This window comes from Nycticebus coucang, chromosome 9, assembly GCF_027406575.1.
Source record: "Nycticebus coucang isolate mNycCou1 chromosome 9, mNycCou1.pri, whole genome shotgun sequence".
NCBI classification, from domain to species: Eukaryota; Metazoa; Chordata; class Mammalia; order Primates; family Lorisidae; genus Nycticebus; species Nycticebus coucang.
In genome coordinates this window covers 40,736,301-40,755,496 of record NC_069788.1, presented here as the reverse complement: position 1 = coordinate 40,755,496, position 19,196 = coordinate 40,736,301, and the positions used below count along the sequence as shown (strand labels likewise).

General features: G+C 39.0%; 1 protein-coding gene across 1 annotated transcript in view; it reads left to right on the top strand.

Annotated features, from left to right (window-relative positions):
* Positions 1-19,196, top strand: part of DNAH8 (dynein axonemal heavy chain 8) — a 319,171-nt gene that overhangs the window by 14,264 nt on the left and 285,711 nt on the right. The window contains exons 5-8 of the mRNA XM_053603542.1: positions 495-579; positions 5,393-5,544; positions 8,576-8,765; positions 9,558-9,721. Coding sequence (XP_053459517.1) covers positions 495-579; positions 5,393-5,544; positions 8,576-8,765; positions 9,558-9,721 — 591 coding nt within the window. The remainder of the gene's footprint in view (positions 1-494; positions 580-5,392; positions 5,545-8,575; positions 8,766-9,557; positions 9,722-19,196) is intronic.

Sequence of the window (19,196 nt, the reverse complement as noted above, 5' to 3'; positions counted from 1 at the left end):
AAACATAGTTAGGGAAATACTTAGGAAAATTTTAACTGAAAATCTTGTGCAAACATGGTCCTGAAGAAGCTCATGATGAACACTGAGGGGATTTTTAGCCAGTAAACAAATAACCATGTTAGAGCACCCTCCCTCCCCATCTGATCTGACCCCCCAGTGACTTTATTCTTTACCCAAAGGTACATTGAAAGGATGATATTTTGGGCGGCGCCTGTGGCTCAGTGAGTAGGGCGCCAGACCCATATGCCAGAGGTGGCGGGTTCAAACCCAGCCCCAGCCAAAAAAAAAAAAGCCACAGAAAGGATGATATTTTGATGGCAGTCAGGATATCAAGGGTAACATGACAACACCTCTGATGGCCATTCCAGAAAAAGAGTTGCAAAATTGCTTTTAAGGGTGGACTAGGGGCTGATGTCAGTGCAAAGCTTCCCAAGGGGAGTCTTCATTATTCCCTAGTCACTTTATTGATCATAATTTTCTCTTTTATTTAACAGCTGGAAGCGTTTGCTAATTTTTTTGCGAAAGATGGTTGTAAGACATTGAAAATTTTCTACCAGGAAGGAGACGTGCCTGGTGTTGGTAAGAATGTTTTGTGAGGGCAGTATACCAGTAATTAGTTAATGAATGTTAACGTGAAGTATATGGTTTCTCTTATACATGGAGAATTCTTTATTTATAAAGAAAAATTTACCGGAAACTTACATGTAAAACATATAGTGTCTTAACATTATGCCCAAATATATATATTTCAGGCATTACTATAATGATTTAAGGAGAAACCTTCTTTATATAAATCATTGACCTCTTCTAGGGAACACACATTTTCATTAGAATTTACTTGCATTGTCGCTGAGACAGGTGGAGCCTTCTTCTTTAGATGACTAGAGAAGGCCATGACACCATCCAGAGCCCAGTGTTATCCAGAGCAGCCTGTGGTCCTGGCTCAGGATCTTGTGCCTGCTTCAGCTGTCAGTCGGGATCTCTAGCTCTCCCCATGGGGCGAAGTGTGCCTAAGGTAGTTAACATGCTACCAACTTGTTAAGCTTTGCCTTAATGTGATGGCTAGGTACCTGGGTTATCCTTCTGGTTCAGACTCCTCCTCTGCTAAGTCCCGTGGCTTTACCTTCAATATGTCCCTCCTGTTGGTTGTCATTTCCTTCCTCTGTTGCCTTAAGCTAGGCCCGATCTCCTGCCTTCCATGAAAACCAATAACATTGTTATCAGATTCTCTCTCTGAACTTCACACCACTTATTCCTGTCAAGTAACTCTTACTATCCTGATGTTTATTGGATTGGGGCTGAATACCTCATTTGCCTGAGGCCCACGATAATGAGGGCACACAGGGCTTGTCTGGGCTGCTCTCCTGTTCTTCCAGATGTGAATGTGCTGCTCCCTTTAAGCACCTGTCTTCATTGTTTTCTGTACATACCAGCGTCAGTTCTGTGTCCTTCTCTCCACTCTCCTGACTCTCTCTGATTGCCTTTCTTCTTGCCACCCGGCAAACCCTTCTCCTTCTTCAGATCACCTCATTAGTTTGGGTTCTAATCTTGTCTCTGATGTAGAACCTTCCAAACCACAGGCATCACTATTCTCCAGTTTCCTGTCTTATTTAAAGTTTGCCTCACACATATAGCATTTGATTATGTTTTTCTATTTTCCTCTAATTGTTTGATACAACTATACCATATTTTGCCATATATAATGCCCTCCCATGTATAACTTGCACCCGTGTTTTTGGCTCAAACTTTCAGGAAAAAACTAATTTTTTAATTTAAATTTTTATTTGTTTGTAGATGCTTGTATTTTGTATTGTAAAGGAATTTTAACATTAATTTTTTAACGTATTATGGTACAAGAAATTTTATGTAACAAATAATTACAAAATGCAAGAACAGATAACAAGGTACAAGAAATTTTATGTACCAGCAATAAATTCATGATATTTACGCATGCCCATTATAGAAGGCGAAGGGCTCTTTGCCACTGTCAGTATCAGAAGTATTTTCTTCTTCCATTTCTAGTTTCCGGTGTCCTCTGAAGAGTCTTTTCCCTCACCCTGGTAAATTTCATCATCCTCAGTTCCATGCATAGCATTGCTGAGGCTGCATTTTAAAAAATGATTTCACAACCACTTCTTTCTTGAGGCCGTTCCACAATCTTGGGATCCAGTCATGAACCTGAGTGACAGATGCTTTCTTGATTCTGCCTGTAGGTGTTAAATCATTATCAGCTGACAGCATCCATGACATCCACTCTTCCTTCGTTAGGGCCTTCAAGGGCTTGTTCACTGATAGCCCACCAGGCATCACAGCAAGTTGGGTTTTCAAGTCCACGGCGATTACTTTTGTACTTTGTGTAACGTGGGCTTTGAAGTGACCAAAAACAAGCAAAGCTGTTTTTTTTTTTTTTTTTTGTCGAGACAAAGTCTCACTGTACCGCCTTTGGGTAGAGTGCCGGGGCGTCACACGGCTCACAGCAACCTCTAACTCTTGGGCTTACGCGATTCTCTTGCCTCAGCCTCCCGAGCAGCTGGGACTACAGGCACCCGCCACAACGCCCGGCTATTTTAAGCAAAGCTGGTTTTTAAAACAGTCCTCCAAGCCTTTGTTAGATGAGATTTTCTTCTTCCTTTTTTTTAATTTTGCTTTCAACTTCAACTGGCTTTCACTCACCTTACTTTGAAGTGTTTTTATTTTATTTTTTTGAAGTTTAACAAAATTTTTTTTTCTTTTCTTTCTTTAGTGATTCTCTTGCCCTTAGCCTCCCAAGTAGCTGGGACTACAGGCAGCCGCCATAATGCCTGGCTTTTTTGGGTAGAGACGGGTCTTACTCTGGCTCGCTCTGGCTCAGAATGGTCTTGAACCTCTGAGCTTAGGCAGTCCACCCACCTCGGCCTCCCATAGCCCTAGGACTACAGGCGTAAGCCACCACGCCTGGCAGTTAAACCAGATTTTCATGCTCTCTTCATTCATCTATGATTTTTCATGCACAGGACAATAATTCCACTTAGAATCGTTTCTTTTGGACATGTTTTTCTTTTAATGATGATTGTAGGTGGTAGCTTTGTCCATCTGCACGACAGGCTAGAACAACAGTGACATGTGTTTCCTCATGTCCCCTAGTTTCATTAGCCATGAACTTTCCTCCTCTGACATCCACAATTCTGTAGGATGGCACAACAAATGTGAGTGAGACCTCATCCATATTGGCGATTTGGGACAGCTCCAAGTTGTAAGTCTTTTGAAGTTTGATAACATAAGAATGAAATTCCAAAACTTGATTCTCAGAGGCTCTGGAAGTTTGGGGGGCAATTCTTTTCATGTCCTCATGCTGAAACATTCTCTCTTCATAAAGTTAAAGCATGATTTAGGTGTCCCTGAGAAATCATCGCTGTTCTTTTCTCATGCAATCTTATTACCCTCTTCTTGTGTCATCTTGGGCAAAACAGAGATGGCAGGTCTTCACCTCTTTCCTGCACTCTGGCCCCTCACCCTGCCTTCTTCTGTCTTGGCATCTGAAGAAGCCTCTCTTCCTGTTGCCGCCACAGTCTGATGATGCTCTCCGTGGGAGGAGGTCCAAAGTGTCTTTTGGAAGCTCTGGTGTCATGTTTTTTAGCATATTTAACAACTGTTAGCTTAAAGCTTGCAGTGTATGAAAACGGTTTTGACATTTTCTAAGGGATTTCCCAATAATTTTTATAAAAATATCTGCTAGATTGCTAGCTCCCACCTGAACGTATGAAGAGAAATAGGTCACACTCTTTGGCCAAAAATGCTTTGGTTGCAAGCTTGTCGTAAGTTTAACAAAACTGATTACTATATTCCAGGATCTTATTTTGTGTACTGATATTGTTATTGCTTTCTAGAGTTACACTTTTCATGAATAAGCATAAATAAAAGAATTAAAAACATTTATATAGATACAGAATCAGTACTACTCCTGTATAATATGCACCTTTATTTTTTCCCTCAAAAATTTGGGCAAAAAGTTTGCATTAGACATGGCAAAATATGGTATATGTCTTGCTTCTTCTACAAAACAAAGTAAACTCAAAATTGGTGACAAGGTTTGCTTTGTGGATTTTCTGTCTCTCACAATTCTTATCTTTGGGACAATATTAAAATTATTATTTTTGAGACAGAGTCTCATTCTGTTGCCCTGGGTAGAGTGCCAGGGCATCATAGCTCACAACAGCCTCAAACTCTTGGGCTGAAGTGAACCTCCTGCCTCAGACTCCCAAGTAGCTGGGACTACCAGTTCCTGCCACAATTTCCTACTTTTTAGTAGAGATGGGGTGTCACTCTTGCTCAGCGTGGTCTCAGAACTCCTAAGCTGGAACAATCCACCTGCCTCGGCCTCCCAGAGTGCTAGGATTAGAGGTGTGAGCCACCATGCCTGGCCCAAATTATTATTAAAAATCAGAACAATAGCTGAAAATTATAGAAAGTTAAGAAAATGTCTATAATTAGAATAAAAATAGGAACCATCCACAGTCTCACTCAGAAGAAAGAAAGCACTGTTAACTCCTTGATAAATATCCCTTTGCAACTGCTTGAGTTTACATACATATTTAATAAAAATGAGATCAAACTCTACATATTATTCTATAGTTTTTTTATTAATTAATTTTTAATTAATTAATTAATTTTTTGAGACAGAGTCTTACTATGTTGCCTTTGGTAGAGTGCTGTGGTGTCACAGCTTACAGCAACCTCAAACTCTTGGGCTCAAGCGATCCTCTTGTCTCAGCCTCTTGACTAGCTGGGACTACTGGTGCCTGCCACAATGCCAGGCTACTTTTAATATTTTTAGTAGAGACAGGTCTCACTGTGGCTCAGGATGGTCTTGAACTCCTAAGCTCAGGCAATCTACCTGCCTTGGCCTCCCAGAGTGCTAGGATTACAGGCATGAGCCACCAGCCTGGCCAAATCTTTAATTTTTATTGAAATCAGTTCAAGGAAGTATTAAATATAAATTAAGTGCTATCAGTAGACTTAGTATAGAAACTGTATCTTCTCAGGGGAGTCAGTGAAGGCTTTCTGAAATGGAGGCATTTCAGCTCAGATCTAAAAGGTGAGTAGGAGTTTGGTAAGCAAAGGGTTGGGGATAGGATAGGAGAACAGTTGGTGTGACGGCCTTGAGACCAGACCAGAAGGAACGAAAGTGCAGCACGCAGGGAAAGGCACCCAGAGAAACTTCAGAGAAAACTGCAATTTAAGAATTATAATTATTGACAATTTTTTTGTAGACCAAAAAAAATTTGCTTTATGCTCCTATCGAACACTTCTTACAGCAAAGTAAAATAAGAAACAATAATGTGAGAACCATAGAAATGTATCACCTTTGATCAGTTACGTGATCATATGCTAATTTTTTAGCTTTTGTTTTCAGAATGTGGTCGGACTATTCCTGGAGTAACCAAAGGGTCAAAAATGATGAGATTGTATATAGACAGCGCGGCCCCAGAGAAACTAAAAGGACTATGTGTATTTTTTGTTCGTTGTCGTAATGATGTTGCTATAAATGTTAAAAGTGTTAATGAGGTATGTTTACATTTTCTTCTTCCCAATATACAGTTAAACATTGGATGTATCTTCCTAGTTACACTTTTGCTTTGCTTTTCCTTTTTAAATGTGGTACTGAATTGAGTTCCAAGAAAATAGTATATTCACATATTTAAAGAAATGGAGAAATTAGTTATAATAGAGGTAGTTGTATTTATACTTTAGATACTACTTTAAAAATGCATGAAAATTTCATTTCTTCAAAGTGGTATGCAAATAATTTTTATCTTTCCATTCACTAGAAACATATTTAATTTTGTTCATACTATTTTAAGTATTAGTTACTTTATTCTGTCTTCACTCAATATTTTAATTCTCTAGTAGTTTTAGAAGAAGAAGGAAGAATTGACCTACATCTTGGAGATTGGTTCTTAGTCCTAGAAAAACAGGACGGTTGCAATGGGAAAAGTAAGAATTTTGGCAAGATAGGCCTGAACTTTTCTCCTAGCTCTACCACCGTGTTTCCTTTGGCAAGTCGCTCATCCTTTCTGAGACTTAGGTCCCCACATTCTACATTTGTAAATTTGGGGCTGATAATATCCACTTGGCAGGACTAATATAACACTAAGTGATAATACAAGTAAATTCTTCTTATATTGCCTGAAATACAGTAGGCTCTCAAAAAATATTAATACTCTTTATTTTACTTATAATCTTTTTTTTGAGACAAGAGTCTCAAGCTGTTGCTCTGGGTAGAGTGCTAAGTCGTCATTGCTCACAGCAACCTCCAACCTGGGCTCAAGCGATCCTTTTTCTCAGTTTTTCTATTTTTAGTAGAGATGGGGGGGTCTTGCTTTTGCTCAGGCTGGTCTCGAACTCATGAGCTGAAACAATCCACCTGCCTTGGCCTCCCAGAGTGCTAGGATTACAGGCATGATAGAGAATCTTAATGCCTTTTTACAATGAGAAAGGAAACTGAAATCTAATCCAATTTTGCTCCTTTTCTGTTTACAACAGATGGTTTGAAGAGAAGTTATTTCACTTGGGTTAGGTTCCTAAATTGGCAGTTATAGTCCCCTGACACCTTGTAAACATTTCATTATCTCTCTTGTGGCTGATGAGAACTCTCCTATTAGTGTGATTCATAGTGTAATTCATGGGTAATCTGTCTTTTGTCTTTCTGCTTGGTCTTACTCTGTCTTTGAAGTCTTTTCACTATGCTGTCTCTGTATGTGAATCTTTCCTCAATCTATCTTTTGTTTCACTAATTCGCTCAATTTGTCCGTGATTTAACCCATTCTTTTTTTTTTTTTTTTTTTGTAGAGACAGAGTCTCACTTTATGGCCCTTGGTAGAGTGCCGTGGCCTCACACAGCTCACAGCAACCTCCAACTCCTGGGCTTAAGCGATTCTCTTGCCTCAGCCTCCCGAGCAGCTGGGACTACAGGCGCCCGCCACAACGCCCGGCTAAACCCATTCTTTTTTATAAATTAGTTTTTGTGTTAACACCGTTGTATGTGCTTATAGTTTATTTATTTATTTATTTTTTTTTGGCCAGGGCTGGGTTTGAACCCGCCACCTCTGGCATATGGGACCGGCGCCCTACTCCTTGAGCCACAGGCGCCGCCCTGTGCTTATAGTTTAAAGAAAGACAAGGTTTCATAAGCCTTGTGAGGAAAAACTGACTTCTACCCTACTCTCCAGAAGGAACTATTAAATTTTTATGTATTCTTTCATTTACTTCCATATTGCCAAATAATATGCTCTGATTGCTCCTTTTGCCAGTGTAGACGTTATCTATGGACTTTTCTCTATGGAAGTGGAGGATTTAGCTTTTTAAATTAACTTCTGGCTTTTCTCTTTGTTTCTCCATCCCTCCATTCTTCCAACATAGTTATATTCTATTTTGCTTAGCTAAATATTTGTTTATATCATTATAGCTATGTAGGGGTCATCACAGCTGAGCCATGTAGTTGTTCTTACAGTGGTACCTAAGACTCTTTCAAGGGAACTGTAGGTCAAACCAATTTTTGTATAATACTAACATGCTATTTACCCTTTTCACTGTGTTGGCATTTGACTGATAGTGCAGAAGCTTCAAATCAAGATTTAGCACAAATCGAAATGATGGCACCAAACTGTACCAGTAGTCATTGTACTCTTTATTGCTACACTCTCACAATTAAAAAACAAGCACTCATTTTGCTAACCCTATAGAAGTTTTTTAATCTTAATTTCTTGGCTTGGGATTTCCAAGTCACTTAAAATATATTAATTAAGATATCACACTCACAGATGGTGGGGTTTTGAGTTCTGGGCTTTTGATATTTTGTGGCTGGTAATTTCTTTTACTAAAATTTGGGGGGCTCGGTGCCTGTGGCTCAAGCCGCTAAGGCGCCAGCCACATATACCTGAACTGGTGGGTTCGAATCTAGCCTGGGCCCGCCAAACAACAATGACAGCTGCAACCAAAAAATAGCCGGGCGTTGTGGCGGGCGCCTGTAGTCCCAGCTACTTGGGAGGCGGAGGCAGGAGAATTGCTTGAGCCTAGGAGTTGGAGGTTGCTGTGAGCTGTGATGCCACAGCACTCTACCCAGGGTGACAGCTTGAGGCTCTGTCTCAAAAAAAAGAAAATAAAAAATAAATAAATAAAATAAAATTTTGGGCAAGGGCTAGCTCCATTGTTCTTTTCTTGGCCTGATGGAGTTTTTCTGGTTCTCATTTCATGGATAGGGCAACTTTCAACTGAGGATTTTATTTATGCAGGAGGTTCACTTCCATCTCCCTCACCTTGTTAGGCTCTAGGCTATGGCACCATTCCTATACAGAAATTAAAACATCAAGGAAAAGTGTCTCTGTGATGAGCTAACATATGACTACTTAAAATGTAGGCAGAATATAAGTTTGTTGACTCTAGAACTCTAATATTCCTAGCCACTTAAGTTTCCCTAATAGTTTATAAAATGTATTAGTGGTCTATGTTTTATGTTTTGCAGTAGAAAATAGGTTATGATTTTTAGTTCTTTAATGGAATCGGCATATAAAATAACATTTAAACATCATCCTTTCAGGAAGTGCTATTTACTGCTCTGGATGCATCAGAAGGACTCTTAAAAGGGATTAGGAATATGCTGGCAAGTATATTTCTACCAGCTATTCTTGCGACAAGCAATTGGGGTGCTTTAAACCAGTCCAAACAGGGAGAATCTGAAAAATATATTTTCACTGAAACTATCAACAGATACCTTTCATTTTTAGATGGTAAGTATAAAACATTTAATGTTTAGTAAATTAATGATACTAAGGAGTAAAAATGAGCAAATTATGTCATTAAAAATAAACTCTAGAGAAAACATTTGTATCCTAAAAGATGCTAATGTAATTATGAGACCTATAGGTAAGGTATGAAATCATTAGAATTCCTTATTTCTAGGTATCTTTGCAGGAGTTGAATATGTTTACTTTTCTATTTACCATTATAATAGGAACAATCTCTTCCTCTAATATTAATGAAAAATTTTATCACATTAAAATATGTACTTTATTACGAACCCTTTAAAATCTATAATTTTATTTTTTAATACAGTTAAAATATACATTTTTTTTTTGAGACAGAGTCACCCTGTTTCCCCAGGCTGGATAGAGTGCTATGGCATCACACTCACAGCAACCTCAAACTCCTGGGCTCAAGAGCTCCTCTTGTCTAAGCCTCTCGACTAGCTGGGACTAAAGGTGCCCACCACAACACCTGGCTAGTTTCTCTGTTTTCAGTAGAGACAGGGTTTAACTCTTGCTCAGGCTGGTCTCGAACTCCTGAGCTCAAGCCTCCAGAGTGCTACTATTGCAGGCGTGAGCCACCATCCCTGGCGCTAAAATATACAATTTTATTAATAAGCAAGTTACAGTCTGATCGTCAATTAGAATTATATTTCTAGTACACGTTTCTCTAAAGTATTAGATCTTTAACATTTCAGCATTTACAGATTGAAAGCTCACATTAATATTTAACATATGGATATTAAACATTTCTTACTGTTGTCTTTCCCTTTGTAGGTGCTACAGTGAGTATTGAAGGGACAGTGAAGTTAAAGACTATAGACAATGTTGATTTTTCCAAACTGCATACCTTTGAAGAAGTGACTGCTGCAGCCAGCAATTCAGAAACTGTTCATCAGTTGGAGGATGTGCTGATGATATGGTATAAACAGATTGAACAGGTAAATTGATTCAGATAATTGCATCTTGAGTAGTGTGTTCTAGCCATTGTATTTTGTCCTTAAAGGTATAGGGAAGAGGAGTTTTCTTTAAGTTCCTTCTAGATTCCTTTTTGAAGCTTAGTTTATTCATGACCATGAACCAAAATCATTAAAATCACCACTTAAAATCAATTTTAAGATATTTCTCATTTCCTACTCGGGAGGCTGAGGCAAGAGAATCGCTTAAGCCCAGGAGTTGGAGGTTGCTGTGAGCTGTGTGAGGCCACGGCACTCTACTGAGGCCATAAAGTGAGACTCTGTCTCTACAAAAAAAAAAAAAAATATATTTCTCATTTCAAGGAAGAAGCCATAACAATACGGACTGAGAATGAAATAATGAAGAATGAAGACTAGCCATTATTTATTCCTAATATTCTTTTTTAAATTGTTTATGCTCTCTGTAAAAGAGAGAGGGAAAAGATAAAATGAGCAGTCACAGTGCTAGATGCTAAATAAATTCCTCCTGGTCGATCACTGGAACTGCCTGTGCTGTCAAAGACTAGGCTCATTCATATCAGTATTACAGTGGTGAACGTGCAGCTGTCTTATTACTGCCTGGCAGGAAGATAAACAATTTAATTTTTATTTGCAGAAGCATTTCGAATAATATCCTAATAGGCATGTGAAAAGGTCTTCAATGTCATTAGTTTCCGGGGAAATGTAAAGTAGAACTACAATGAGATATTACTGCAAGCTCACTAAAATGGCTAAAATTAAAAAGACTAGTAGGCATAAGTGTTAATGAGGTTGTGGAGAACTGGAACTCTGACACTGTGCTGCTGGGAGTATAACATGGTAGGACTTCTTAAAACTCAGTATATACTAATTAGCTACCCTGTGGCCTAGGAGTTCCACTCCTAGGTGTATACCCAAGAAAAATTAAAACATATGTCCACTAAAAAGACTTACCTAAGAAATTTATAGTGGCCTTAATCCTAATCACTAAACACTGAAAACAATCCAAATGGGAAATAAACTATTTGTGAAATGAAACAATGCAATATAAGTGAAATACAGAATTACTGTTGATACATGAAATAACATGAGTGAATCTCAAAAACATGTTGAATCAGAGAAGCCTTTTTTTTTGAGACAGTCTCACTCTTGCCCTGGGTAGAGTGCCCTGTTATCATAGCTCATAGCAACCTTAAGCTCTTGGGCTTGAGTAGTCCTGTTGCCTCAGCCTCCCCAGTAGCTGGGACTTCATGCACCCACTCCCAATGCCTGGCTAGTTTTTCTATTTTTAGTAGAGATGGGGTCTCCCTCTTGCTCAGGCTGGTCTCAAACTCCTCAGTTCTAGCGGTCCTCCCACCTCGGCCTCCCAGAGTGCTAGGATTACAGGTATGAGCCACCCCACTTGGCCACAGTAAGAAAAGTCTTGTGGCTCAGTGAGTACGGTGCCGGCCCCATATGCCGAGGGTGGCGGGTTCAGGCCCAGCCCCGGCCAAACTGCAACAAAAAATAGCCGGGCGTTGTGGCGGGCGCCTGTAGTCCCAAGCTGCTCGGGAGGCTGAGGCAAGAGAATCGCGTAAGCCCAGGAGTTAAGAGGTTGCTGTGAGCCGTGTGACGCCACGGCACTCTACCCGAGGGCGGTACAGTGAGACTCTGTCTCTACAAAAAAAAAAAAAAGAAAAGTCTTAAAAACATAATATGAAAATCAAAACAAAACTATATATGAACCAGAAAACATGTGTGACTTTATCTTTTTGAACAAGACACAAAATCTAGAAGCCACAAAAGAAAAAAAGAAAAGACATATTAGGCTACATAAAAAATAATTAGTAACTTATATATGGCAGGAAACACCATAAACAAAGTTAAAAGTCCTTCTGGGAGAAGATGTTAGTGTATATAACAAAGAGTATCCATAATATTTAATTATTATTATTATTTTTTTTTGCAGTTTTTGGCTGGGGCTGGGTTTGAACCTGCCACCTCCGGCTTATGGGGCCAGTGCCCTACTCCTTTGAGCCACAGGCACCACCCTAAATTCTTTATTTTTTATTTTGCTTTCAGTTTCAGCTGGCAATTTTCAATTTTCACTCTTCTTAGTTTGGAGTTTTTATTTTATTTTATTTATTTATTTTTTTTGTAGAGACAGAGTCTCACTGTACTGCCCTTGGGTAGAGTGCCATGGCGTCACATGGCTCACAGCAACCTCTAACTCTTGGGCTTATGCGATTCTCTTGCCTCAGCCTCCTGAGCAGCTGGGACTACAGGTGCGCACCAGAACACCCGGCTATTTTTTTTGTTGCAGTTTGGCCGGGGCTGCATTTGAACCCACCACCCTCGGCATATGGGGCCGGCTCCCTACTCACTGAGCCACAGGCACCGCCCTAGTTTGGAGTTTTTTTTTTTTTAATTTTCTTTTTTTCCCCCGTTCTTCCTTTAGCTATCCTCTTGCCCTTTCCTCCCAAGTAGCTGGGATTACATTGCCCTTTGCCTCCCAAGTAGCTGGGATTACAGGCGTCCGCCACAATGTCTGGCCTTTTTTTTTTTTTTTTTGGTAGAGATGGGGTTTCACTCTGGCTCACTCCTGCTCATACTGGTCTCCAACCTTTGAGCTCAGGAAATCCACCCGCCTCCCACAGCGTGGGGACTACAGGCGTGAGCCACCAGCCTGGCCAGTATTCATAATATTTAAAGAGCTTCTATAAAGCAATAAGAAATGGGTAATTCATAGAAAAATAGGCCAAGGGTGTGAATAGTGCCATTCAAGGAAAGTAAATGGAGATGTTGGACCTGAAAAAAAGAAGTAAATTTAGGAGTGACATGATATCCTCAAATATTTGATGAGATTTCATGGGAAAACAAACATAGACTGTACAGTTTGAGAAGGCAGAAGACCAGAGTATGACAGCCATAAGGAGGGAGATTCTTGTCTTGAAATCAGGATAATTTTCTCACAATGTTTTTTCCATGGAAAAATGAAAGTAGATACTTCCTGGAAGTATCTAATTTGAGTCTGGATTACTCTACGGTCTATGAGTCATGTTGTAGCAGAAATTAACATATGAAAAGAGTTGCTGGATTTATTTAACTTTTAAGGCCCATTTAAAATCTTTATTTATTTATTTATTTATTTGAGAGAGTCTCACTTTGTCGCCCTTGGTAGAGTGTGGTGACATCATACCTTACAACAACCTCAAACTCTTGGGCTTAAACGATTCTCTTGCCTCAGCCTCCCAAGTAACTGGGGCTGTAGGTGCTAGGCACAGCATTTAGCTATTTTTAGAGACTGAGTCTCACCCTAGCTCAGGCTGATTTCGAACCTGTGAGCTTAGGTGATCTGCTTACCTTGGCCTCACAGACAGCTAGGATTACAGGCATGAGCCACTGCACCTGGCCCCCATTTAAAATTTTTTTTTTTTTTTTTGTAGAGACAGAGTCTCACTTTATCGCCCTCAGTAGAGTGCTGTGGCATCACACAGCGCATATCACCTCCAACTCCTGGGCTGAAGCGATTCTCTTGTCTCAGCCTCCCGAGTAGCTGGGACTACAGGCGCCTGCCACAACGCCCGGCTATTTTTTTTTTTGGTTTGCAGTTCAGCCGGGGCCGGGTTTGAACCCGCCACCCTCAGCATATGGGGCCGGCGCCTTACCGACTGAGCCACAGGCGCCGCCCCCCGCATTTAAAATTTTTAATTCCTTGATTCAAATTATGTAGACTTTGAGACATTTAGGAAAAGTTTAAGCTGTGTCTAGGACCCTCTGTTTAAGGAGGTTGAGGAGCTTGTAGGAAGATTAAGAAAGAGTTCCATAAAACATTTAGAACCTTCGGGGGTTTAAAAAATTTGTTATATATTTAATTTCAATTGTTTTCTTAACAATTCCATCACAATTTAAATTATGAAAAGATGCAAACATATAAATGTACAGAAAATAATATAACACCACCAAGATTAAATAGATACTAACCATTTTCTGTTTGCTGCAGATTTCTTGTTTCCGCTAAAGTCTCCAACGCTTTCCTCTCCCTCCCTCTATCCTGAAGTAATGTCTCCTATTTCCTTGAATGCTTTGCACTTTTGTTGCATTTGCATGTCTATAACCTGTATATTATACACACAGAATATATTTTTGTGTTTAAAATCCTTACATAAAAGGTATGAAACCTGTCTTAGACCGTTAGGGCTAGTATAACAAAATACATAAACTGGGCGGCTTATACACAACAGGAATTTCTTTCTCACAGTTCTGATTCTATCCCTGATTCATAGACGGTAGCCTTGTTGTCTTCCCACATGACAGAAGGAGCAAAGCAGCTTTCTTGGGTCTCTTTTATAAAGGTATGAATCTCATCCATCAGGGCTCTACCCTTATGACCTAATGACCTCCCAAAGGCCCCGCCTCCAAATGCCATCACACTGGGGATTAGGTTTAGACATGCGAGTTTTGGCGGGATGCAAACGTTCAATCTATAGCAATACCATATGTATACGTTGATAGCCATTTTTTTTCTCATTAACTTTGTCTTTTACCCATTCCTTGTTGGTACCAGTAAATTTAGTTCATTCACTTAGTTGGTATCTGCTATTCTTCTTTATGATTATATTTTATCATACAGACTTCCAGACATTTGGGAGACCCTTAAATTATGCCTAGTATCCTCTATTTAAGGAGGCAGAGAAGTTTGTTCATCCATTTTCTCAGAAAGACAGTTGTTTCTGCTTTTTTTTTGTTATTACAAACAGCAATAATACACATTCACTAAACATCTTTGTTTGGACTTGCTTTGCATGTGTTCAGGAGTTTCTCAGTGGAATTGCTAAGAGCAAAACTATGTGGCCTTTTTTTTTTTTGAGACAGAGTCTAACTTTGTCACCCTTAGTAGAGTGCTGTGATGTCATAGCTCACAGCAACCTTAAACTCTTGAGCTCAAGCAGTCCCCTTGCCTCACCCTCCCAAGTAGCTGGGACTATAGGTGCCCACCACAATGCCAGCTACTTTTTAGAGACAGGGTCTCACTCTTGTTCAGGCTGGTCTTCAACTTGTGAGCTCAAGCAATCCACCTGCCTTGACCTCCCAGAGTGCTAAGATTACAGGCATGCACCACTGTGCCTGGCCCTCTTTGGACCTTTTATTGGTTATTACCAAGTCCTCCAAATAGGGGTTATATTAACTTATATGTTTTTATAAGAGCATATGAGAGAGTTCCTATTTCTTTTGGTTACACTTAGGATTGCCAGATTTTTAATTGTTGCCAGCATGTTAGATGTGAAATAGTATCTGGACTTAACTTTGCATTACCCTGTTATTGAGGTTAAGCATATTTAATGGCTATTTAGGTTTCTTCTATGTTGAATTACCTGTTCCTATCCTTTACCCAATTTTCTTTTGGGTTGTTTAATGTTATCTTACTGTATTACTGGCGTTTAATTAATATTTTTCAGATGTTAGTCCTTTCTTGCTCCCCATAGTGTCATGTCTTCTAACTTATTATGGTGTCTTTAGTCATGTGAAACTTTTAAGTTTTAATTTAGTTAAATATATTACTTACCAATGTTAATTTAGCCTCAGCTTAGCTACCTACAGTGACTAAAGAATTTATGCTTTTTTTTTTTTAAGCAATTCTCTTGCCTCAGCCTCCCAGGTAGCTGGGACTACAGGCGCCCGCCACAACGCCCGGCTATTTTTATTTATTAATTTTTTTATTAAATCATAGCTGTGTACATTAATGCAATCATGGGGCACCATACACTGGTTTTATATACCATTTGACATATTTTCATCACACTGGTTAACATAGCCTTTCTGGCATTTTCTTAGTTATTGTGTTAAGATATTTATATTCTACATTTAGTAAGTTTCACATGTACCTTTGTAAGATGCACCGTAGGTGTGGTCCCACCAATTACCCTCCCTCCGCTCATCCTTTCCCCTCCCCTCCCCTCCCCTCCCTTTCCCCATATTCTAGGTTATAATTGGGTTATAGCTGAAAGCTATAAATTAGTCTCATAGTAGGGCAGAGTACATTGGATACTTTTTCTTCCATTCTTGGTACTTTACTAAGAAGAATGTGTTCCAGCTCCATCCATGTAAACATGAAAGAGGTAAAGTCTCCATCTTTCTTTATAGCTGCATAATATTCCATGGTGTACATATACCACAATTTATTAATCTATTCGTGGATCGATGGGCACTTGGGCTTTTTCCATGACTTAGAAATTATGAATAGGGCTGCAATAAACATTCTGGTACAAATATCTTTGTTATAATATGATTTTTGGTCTTCTGGGTATATACCTAGTAGAGGAATTATAGGATTGAATGGCAGGTCTATTTTTAGATCCCTAAGTGGTCTCCAAACATCTTTCCAGAAGGAATGTATTAGTTTGCATTCCCACCAGCAGTGTAGAAGTGTTCCCTTTTCTCCACATCCACGCCAACATCTCTGGTTTGGGGATTTTGTTATGTGGGCTAATTTTACTAGAGTTAGGTGATATCTCAAAGTAGTTTTGATTTGCATTTCTCTGATGATTAAGGATGACGAGCTTTTTTTCATGTGTCTGTAGGCTGTGCGCCTGTCTTCTTCAGAGAAGTTTCTCTCCAAGTCCCTTGCCCAGCCTGTGATGGGATCACTTGTTCTTTTCTTGCTTATACGTTTGAGTTCTCTGTGGATTCTGGTTATTAAACCTTTGTCGGAGACATAACCTGCAAATATCTTCTCCCATTCTGAGGGCTGTCTGCTTGCTTACTTTATGCTTTTTGTATTTTGTTTAGGAAACCCTTTCCTATTCCAGTGTTGTAAAGACATTCCTGTATATCTATCCATCCATCATTTCAGAACATAGAATGTCCATGTGTTTTATTTATATACTTTATTTTTTGTACAGATTGAGTTAAAGTTGTAAGTGTGCCCTTCACCTAGATAGTGTACACCGTATCCAACAGGTGTCAATTTATCCATCCACTCCTCCCCTTACCCCCAAGCTTTATTTCATTGAGATTTACTTCCAAATATGCACTTAACATGCTGATTAATTAGTTCCCACTTGATACTGAGTGCGTGTGATTGTTTCTCCATTCTTGTGATGTTTCACTTAGAAGAATGGTTTCCAGTTCCATTGAAAAAAGATACTAGATAGCTATTTTTTATGGCTGGGTTGTACTCCATAGTATGCATATATCACAGTTTATTATTCCATTCACGTCCTTGTAGGCACTTGGGTTGTTTCCTTGTCTTTGTGATTGTGAATTGTGCTGCTATAAACATTCAAGTGCAGGTGTCATTTTTGTAAAATAACCTTTTTCCTTTGGGTATATACTCAGCAGTGAGATCACCAGATCAAATGGTCGGTCTACTTTAAGTTCCTTGAGGTATTCTTCATACAGTTTTCCACAGAGGTTGTCCTAGTTTACAGTCCCGCCAACTGTGTTTAAGAGTTCCTTTCTCTCTGCATCGACACCAGCATCTGTTGTTTTGGGACTTTTTAACATGAGCCGTTGCCATTGGAGTTAGGTGATTTTGTGGTTTTGATTTGCATTTCCCTAATGATTGGGGACATTAAGGCTTTCTTCATGAGTTTGTTGGCCAATAGTATATCTTCATTTGAAAAGTTCCTGTTCATGGGCGGTGCCTGTGGCTCAGTGAGTAGGGTGCCGGCCCCATATGCCGAGGGTGGCAGGTTCAAACCCAGCCTCAGCCAAACAGCAACAACAACAAAAAAAAAAAAAAAAGAAAGAAAAGTTTCTGTTCATGTCTTTTGTCCACTTTTTAATGGGGTTGTTTGGTTGTTTTCTTGCTTATCTGCTTGAGTCCTTTGTAGATTTTGATAATCGGTCCTTAATTAGATGTGTAGCATGTGAATATTTTCTCCCATTCTGTGGGTTGTCTATTTGCTCTATTGATTGTGTCCTTGGCTGTGCAGAAGCTTTTTAATTAGATCAGTTCCTATTTATTTATTTTTGTTTTTGCTGTGATTGCTTTTGGGTTTTTCTTCATGAATTCTTTGCCTAGCCTGATAGCTGTAAGAGTTTTTCCAACATTTTCTTTTAGGATTCTCATAGTTTCCTTCCTTATGTTTAAGTCTTCTATTCACCATGAGTTATTTTTGTGAGTGGTGAGAGAGATGGATCCTGTTTCAGTCTTTTACATGAGCCTATCCAAATTTCCCAGGACTGTTTATTGAACAGGAATTCTTTTCCCCAATGTATGTTTTTATCTGTCAAACATTAGATGTGAACATGAGGATGATTTCACCTCTGGGTTCTCTGTTCTGATCCATAGGTCTATGTCTCTCTTTTTTGTGCCAGTATAATGCTGTTTTGGTTATTGTGGCCTTATAGTTTGAAGTCTGCTACAGTGATGCCTCCCACTTTGTTCTTATTATATAATGTTGCATTGGCTATTTGGGATCTATACAAAGCATCGAACTATTTTTTTTTTAGATTTGAAAAAACATGGCATTGGTATTTTAACAGAGATTGCATTGAATCTGTAAATCACTTTGGGTGTTGCAGCCATTTTAAAAATGTTGATTCTGCTAATCCATGAACATGGTATATTTTTCCATCTGTTTATATCCTCTGCAATTTCTTTCCTTAGAGTTCATAATTCTCCCTATAGAGGTCCTTTACCTCCTTTTTAAAGTATATTTCTAGGTATTTTATTTTCTTTGTTGCTACTGCAAAAGGTATTTTTGATTTGATTATCAGCTTGACTGTTGTTGGCATATATGAAGGCTATTGATTGTGTACATTTGATTTTGTAACCTGAGACTTTGCTGAATTTATTTATTAAATCCAGCAGGCTCTTAGTTGAATCTGGGGTTTTCTAGACATGAGATTATATAATTAGCAAAGAGCAATAGTTTGATCTCTTTTTTTCTCATTTGGACCTCCTTGATTTCCTTCTCTTGCCTAATTGCTCTGGTGGGAACTTCCTGTACTATGTTGAATAAAAGTGGCGTAAGTGGGGAACCTTGTCTGTTTCCAGTTCTAAGCAGGAATCCTTTCAATCTTTCCCCATTCATTATGCTGTTGGCTGCAGGTTTGTCGTATGTTGTCTTTATAAGTTTGAGGACAGCCCCATCTATACAGATTTTGTTGAGTGTTCTTATCATGAAAGGGTGCTGAATTTTGTCAGATGCTTTTTCTGCATCAATGGAAATGATCATCATATTTACTTTAAATAGCAGAATAAAACACAAATGAATGTGATAAAAGAAAAAAATTGCTGTAAAATGAACCCTTGTGTAACCTTTGCACAAGTTAAGAAAGAGAACATTACCAACACTTCATGATGCTCGTGTTCCTTTCCCCAGTTATAAATCTCCTTTCCTCTCCAAGATAAGTAACAACCATTATCTTGATGGTCATGATATTCAATTCTATGCTTTGCTTTGTAGTTTTGTTCCTATCTTCTACATTTTCTTTTAGAAGTTTTACCATTTTATTTTATTTTTTTTTGTAGAGACAGAGTCTCACTGTACCG